Source organism: Sinocyclocheilus grahami, unplaced genomic scaffold, assembly GCF_001515645.1.
Source record: "Sinocyclocheilus grahami isolate Dianchi unplaced genomic scaffold, SAMN03320097.WGS_v1.1 scaffold1453.1, whole genome shotgun sequence".
In the NCBI taxonomy this organism is placed as follows: Eukaryota; Metazoa; Chordata; class Actinopteri; order Cypriniformes; family Cyprinidae; genus Sinocyclocheilus; species Sinocyclocheilus grahami.
Window position 1 is genome coordinate 174,707 of NW_015506632.1, and position 7,219 is coordinate 181,925.

General features: G+C 42.8%; 1 protein-coding gene across 1 annotated transcript in view; it reads right to left on the reverse strand.

The window, feature by feature from the left end:
- Positions 1-7,219, reverse strand: part of zranb1a (zinc finger, RAN-binding domain containing 1a) — a 15,925-nt gene that overhangs the window by 4,201 nt on the left and 4,505 nt on the right. The window contains exons 2-8 of the mRNA XM_016256629.1: positions 6,592-6,779; positions 5,820-5,973; positions 4,604-4,675; positions 4,330-4,528; positions 3,906-4,026; positions 1,992-2,121; positions 1,672-1,901 (exon numbers count right to left, since the gene is read on the reverse strand). Of these exons, the coding sequence (XP_016112115.1) occupies positions 1,672-1,901; positions 1,992-2,121; positions 3,906-4,026; positions 4,330-4,528; positions 4,604-4,675; positions 5,820-5,973; positions 6,592-6,779 (1,094 nt within the window). The remainder of the gene's footprint in view (positions 1-1,671; positions 1,902-1,991; positions 2,122-3,905; positions 4,027-4,329; positions 4,529-4,603; positions 4,676-5,819; positions 5,974-6,591; positions 6,780-7,219) is intronic.

Here is a 7,219-nt window from a genome sequence, read left to right on the forward strand (position 1 = left end):
ACACACACACACACACACACACGCAGAGAGAGACACACACATCAGCCGTCAGTCTAAAGCCCTGATCGCTGCAAACACAGGTGGACAACCAATAAGATTCCTGCTTTCAGCCACATGCCCAGAGTTGCCGACGTCACTACATAAATCACGGGTTTGATTCCTGTGAAATCTGAAATAAACTGTGTAAATGAGGGATGCTCCATACAGCTTTTTCATGTCCAATAACAATAATGAAACCAGCTTTTTTGCCAATATCCCATACCAGCAGGTTTCTTTCCAGTTTTTATTTCGATCAGTTTAGAGTATCTCCCTCATTAAGTTGCACTGCACACTGCTTCAATATGGTCAGTACTAGGGGTGTGTGATATTGGGCAAAAATAATATCTCGATATTTTCTGGGATTTTATCGATAACGATAATTAGACGATATTTTGCTGAGTGTGTTATTGTGCTGGTATCTTAAGGACTGCCGTGACCAGCTGACTCAAAGTTTGTTGATATATATCTCATATTCTGTGTGCGGGTCAGTTCACAGCAGTGATATAAATTAATTTTTTCCAATAAGTTAAAATTGATTTTTACCTTTTATGGGCCTTTTATTTTATTTTTTTACCTTTATAAAGCCATTTTTCTAAAAGTGTTTTTTTATTTTTTGTCAAATTCTTACATTTAATCAGTGAATTAGAATAAGACACTTGGGCTGTTACCAAGCAAATGAAATCAGTATTGACAAAATTAATCTTTGCAATGCAGAGGAAACACAGAAGCTGCGTCTGAAGAGGCATTTAGATGTGTTTACACACTGTTTAGTGCAGAACATGAATGCACTTAACCTGCGGTTACAAAAGTCACTGTTAATAAGTGAGTCATTGCGAATGAACCGAATCATTTAAACAGTTGATTCATTCAGGAACGAATCACCATCATGTTGCTCAGAGACGCAAAACAGTGCTGTGTTTGGAATTATTTTTGCACAAAAACCGTCAATATGGTGTCTAAAAAGTACATCTCTTAATTAACTTCTTGTTTTTTGAACTGTTGTAAAAAATCTATATCACATTTATAATCATGGTAACTTTTGGAGAAAAAAACGGCACTCTTGATATCGATTAACTGTATGAAATGATATAACTATATACATTTTCTGTCCCCATATCTTGAATTTTGTGATCATTCTAAATGCACTTTATTAGACTGAATCATGCAGTGAAAGAACAAACTCTAAATGCGCTCTCGCACTAGTCTAGACTTCTCGTAATGTATGTGTGTGCACTCTGTATGTGGTTTTTGCAAAATACTCGATAATTGCACATCGTTAAAACAACAATTATGATATTATCGCAGACGATATATATCACACACCCCTAGTTAATACATAAAATATTTTATACATATATGCGTGTATGTATGTGTTACTGCTACATCTGGTAAAATATTAATAAAAAAAATTAGTGTAATTACTAATTATAATCTTAAATTCTAATGCATAATGCATGTGTGGTAGCTATTACTACATAAATATATCTACACACTATAAACAGCTTTCTCATTTTCATGACAAAAGGCTTGACAGATCTAATAAAACAAATAAATATGCCAACTATTAATTATGTGAATACTGTTTGACCAGTGTGTGTGTATGTGTGTGTGTGTGTGTGTGTGTGTGTGTACCTCTTGTGCTGACAGGAAGTGGATCTGCAGTAGCTTCCTCTCACTGTCCACCAGCGGCAGGAAGGTCACGGTGATGTCATCGTCAGTGTTGAGGTTGGCGCCTGCGCCGCGATTATCGTAGCCGTCGGTTTCCATGCCAACCAGAGCAGAGAAGTGACCTCTCGTGTAACCGAGAGCGATGGGACTTTTCCAGCAGAAGCTCTGTTCCCATAGCAACGGCAGGTAAACACCTGCACACACACACACACACACACACACACACAGGTGAGCCGCACTTCTGCTGTCCACGTGACAATCAAGAGCTCTTGAGATCATCTCACCTTGAAATCGTGTGTAGCCTAAGGTTTCGCCTCGGAAACTCTTGTAATACTTCACTCCGTAAACGATGATGGGCCGCCGCAGGATATGAGCCAGAACAAATATATGAGTCTGCTCCAAACTCGCCCCGGGCTGCAGTGACAGAAAACAGGAAGATTGACAAAGAGCATTCAAAGCATCGACTACATGATTCAACGACTGCTTCATTACTGTAACAACAGCCAGTGTAGTGCGTGTTTGATTCCTATTCAAAACACAATTCTGAAGCTATTTCCAGTTTGAGATCAGAGAGAAACCTCTATGAATCACATCAAAACAGAGTCTCATAAAACCAGAACAAGAACACGAGCGGGTCAGATTTCACCCAAAATTAAAGTAAAAACAAGAACTGCTTAATAGAAGAAAAATGGACTCAAATTCTACATAAAAGTAGCTTAAATTCTGCATAAAAAAAAAAAAAGTAAATTCTCTGTAGAAAAATAAAATAGAAATTAAAAAACAAGAACTTAAAGGGGTGGTTGACTTTAGTTAGTGTGTAATGTTGAGCATAAACAATATCTGCAAAGTTACGACACTGACAGCTCAATGCAAATGGAGATATTGTCTTTTAAAATTATGGCAGTTTAATGCCTACAAATACGGCTGGTAGGGACTACAACGAGCTACTTCCTGGGTTGGTGACATCACAAACCCTGAAATTTACATAAACCCCGCCCCCAGGAACATGCAACAAAGGGGGCGGGGCCATGTTGCACTGCTTTAGAGAAGAGGAAGAGCTGTTGCCATGCCGTCAAAAATAGGGGTGCACGGAAAAATCTATTCATATATGAATCATGATTCTGTCTTCTAACGATTCTAATGGATTCACGAGTTCCAAAATCAGTGTTCTAAAGCAGCGGTTCTCAATCCTGTTCCTCGCGTCCCCTGCTCTGCATCTCTCTCTCATTCAGACGGTTGCCGTGGCAGCGAGCTATACTTGCTGGCAAACACTTCTTACGGTTACAAAAATGCTATGACGCAATCATGTATTCTGCTGTATTAAAGCTTCAATCAGGATAAAATCGTGTATTTGAAGCTAGCGTAAGCAGTAGAATTTACAACATTCATACAACATTAACAGCGTATCTAAAAGTATGAGACAACAACAAACTAAAAAAACATACCATTCTGAAGCGTACTGTAAGAGCCGTGCTTGCACAGATTCTGCGCGATCCTCTTCACTAATATTCTCTGGGTCTCAAATTGATGAGCAATATTGACGACGCCATTGTTTACAATACAACACCGGAGCACATGCCACTGAGGAGAGGGGCGGGACGTGCACTAGAGGCGGTTTAGCCAATCACAACACCCTGGGCCAGCTGACCAATCAGAGCCCATCACCTATTTCTGAGGGAGGGGCTTCCTTAAGCCAGGAAACCATCACCGCGTTCATCGGAGAAGGGACAGAGCGGTGTGGAATAAAGGTAAATTATGTGAAAAATAATGCGTTTTTTAAAAAAACGAAGCATTAACACATGTTAGACTGCACCCCATAAACACAATCAAGCCTAGAAAAAAAACAGTCAACCACCCCTTTAAATTCTGCATTAAAAAACAAATTCTGAATAAATAAATGTAAATATAAGAACTTAAATACTGCATAAATAAATAAAAAAATAAAAACTTAAATTCTGTATAAAAATTCAAAAATAATGGAAAAAAATAAGAACTTAAATTCTACATAAAGAAATAAAATCAATACAACATAAAAATAAAGCCTAATTTTGGTTTTTGCACTGAGACTGTGTGCAAATTTGAGTTTGTGTGTTTGAATGTGTGTGTGTGTGTGTGTTTGTGTATTCATGTGTGTGTGTGTGTGTGTGTGTGTGTGTGTGTGTTTGTGTATTCGTGTGTGTGTGTGTGTGTGTGTGTACCTGACTGGCAAGGCTGAGGATGAAGGCCCAGTCCTCCTGCCACTGTTCTTCTCTCAGAGAGAAATGAAGACCAAAACTCTGAGAATACCACGATTCCCACTCCTTCCAGCGCGTGTAGAACCTGCACACACACACACACACACACACACACACGAATATGGATCCAAATACGATACAGCAAGAGAATCTGTGTGTGTGTGTGTGTGTGTGTGTGTGTGTGTGTGTGTGAGAGAGTGAGTGTGTGTGTGTGTCTCCCGAGAGAGAGGAGGCGTGTAAACAGATAGAGAGAGTTTCTCCCCACACAGACACACACACACACACGAATATGGATCCAAATACGATACAGCAAGAGAATCTGTGTGTGTGTGTGTGTGTGTGTGTGTGTGTGTGTGTGTGAGAGAGTGAGTGTGTGTGTGTGTCTCACCAGTGAGAGCAGTCGTGTAAACAGTCATGGAGAGCTTTTCTCAGCACAGAGTCTTTATCATAGATGCCCCATGTGGCCTGTAGAACAGAGTCCAGCAGACAGTCTCCAGCGGTGCGGTTCCACAGAGCGTACAGACGGCTGTCCAGACGCGTGCCCAGCTCCAGAGACCAGTTAATGACCGCAGACTCCTCCTCCAGCTCTGCACACACACACACACACATGGTCAGCGCACAGACACACACACACGCTTATGAACCAGCAGCTCACATCTCACCCTTCTGGACGTCGCGGTCGAGGATTTCATCAAAAAGCTTCTCCTGAACAGCAGGAGGCAGATCTTCAATATCTGTCAAGTCAAGAAAATAACCGTCAAACTCAAAACATGCACACGTGTGTTCATACAGTGATCAATACATACATGATACTACATTCTGCAGTGATTATGATATGGACGGAATTACAGAATCCAGTCATAAAATTTAATTTACTGAATAACATGGAATGTTATGGAATATTTTAATGAATAAACCAAAAGTTGTAGAATGAATCAGATTGAAACAGGGTTATGTACTAGTGTCTGTGACCCTGTGTAAATGTGAATCTGCATGTTGTGTGTCAGTTTGTTCTATTACACACACTAAAGCACACGTGACGCTCGTTTGCGTCTCGCTATATCAACACATCAGCTTCATCTCCAGAGCTGCTCTGAGAGTCAGCCGCTTTAAACACTTTAATTTGAAGAAAAACTACTGTCAAATAAACACCAATACCATCAAATGTGTAAGTATTTTGTGTGTGTGTGTGTATGAGAGTGTGTGAGTGTGTGTGTGTGTGTATGAGAGAGTGTGAGTGTGTGTGTGTGTGTGTGTGAGAGAGAGAGAGTGTGTGTGTGTGTATGTGAGAGAGAGTGTATGTGTGTGTGAGAGAGAGTGTGTGTGTGTGTGAGAGAGAGTCTGTGAGTGTGAGAGAGAGAGAGTGTGTGTGTGTGTATGTGAGAGAGAGTGTATGTGTGTGTGAGAGAGAGTGTGTGTGTGTGTGAGAGAGAGTCTGTGAGTGTGAGAGAGAGAGAGTGTGTGTGTGTGTATGTGAGAGAGAGTGTATGTGTGTGTGAGAGAGAGTGTGTGTGTGTGTGAGAGAGAGTCTGTGAGTGTGAGAGAGAGAGAGTGTGTGTGTGTGTATGTGAGAGAGAGTGTATGTGTGTGTGAGAGAGAGTGTGTGTGTGTGTGAGAGAGAGTCTGTGAGTGTGAGAGAGAGAGAGTGTGTGTGTGTGTATGTGAGAGAGAGTGTATGTGTGTGTGAGAGAGAGTGTGTGTGTGTGTGAGAGAGAGTCTGTGAGTGTGAGAGAGAGAGAGTGTGTGTGTGTGTATGTGAGAGAGAGTGTATGTGTGTGTGAGAGAGAGTGTGTGTGTGTGTGAGAGAGAGTCTGTGAGTGTGAGAGAGAGAGAGTGTGTGTGTGTGTGAGATAGAGAGAGTGTGTGTGTGTGTCCCACCTGCCGGCAGGGTGAATGTGACGAGGTCTGTCAGGAAGTAGCAGTTGAAGTCTCCCTTGCGCTGGTGCAGCGATGCGCTGATCTCTCTGTGGATCTGCTCTGTCAGTTCAGGACAAACCATCGCTGGGATGCATTTGACGGCCTGCTGGGAAACCTGCGACCAAACAGGACTTCAGACGCACTTCCACATCACCAGAGCCGCACAATTATCACCCAATTAGAGAGCAGCAAACAAACACTCACACACACACACACACACACACGTCTGGTTTGCTATCCTTGTGGGGATTCTCCATAGGCGTAAGGGTTTTTATACTGTACAGACCGTATATTCTATTGCCCTACACCAACCCTACCCCTCACAGGAGACTTTCTGCATTTTTAGATAAAAAAAAAAAAATCATTCCATGCGATTTATTAGCTTGTTTACCCGTGGGGAGCTCAATTTAGGTCCCCACCGTGACATGAGTCCCCATGAATCTGTGTGTATTCAGGTTTAAGTCCCCACCAGAATAGAAAAACAGGTACACACACACACAAACACACTCACTCTCACACACACACACACACACACACACACGCACTCTCTCACACACACACACACACACACACACACGCACTCTCTCTCACACACACACACACACACACACACACGCACTCTCTCTCACACACACACACACACACACACACACGCACTCTCTCTCACACACACACACACACACACACACACACTCACTCACTCTCTCTCACACACACACACACACACACACACCTCGGTCAGCAGAATGGCCAGCATGTCCTGTCTCTGGAAGCGGATGGCGAGGTGAACGAGAGTGAAGCCGCTGTCGAACGCTGAGGGTCGATTGAGCAGACGCACCTCGTTGGAGGTCAGCTGACGCGCGATGTCTCCTCCTGAGGACTTGTAGGCCTCCACCGCAGACAGATCGCCTTCGACTACACCTGCGCGAGCACACACACACATTCGTGTTTCACCACACTGTCATGATTTATAGTAACCAAACGATCATGTTTTCAATGAAGAAACACACACAATCTACATCAAGAGCTTCTCCAAACGTGACACATGAGCCAAAGCTTCATCAGGACAGAAGTGAGTCGCTGCACACTAATCAGTCATGGGGATTCGTTAGGTGGTTAACGAGTTCTAAAGTGATGGAGGGCAGCATCTGAAGTGGTCAGTCCATGACACGAGACGTCAGCTGTCTGAAGATCTCCACATGCCAGACTGACCCAGAACACGAGCGCACTGACACACACAGACGCGCACACACACACAAACACACACTCTCTCTCACTCACACTCACACACACACACACACACACACACACACACTCTGTCTCACACACACACACACACTCTCTCTCTCACACACACACTC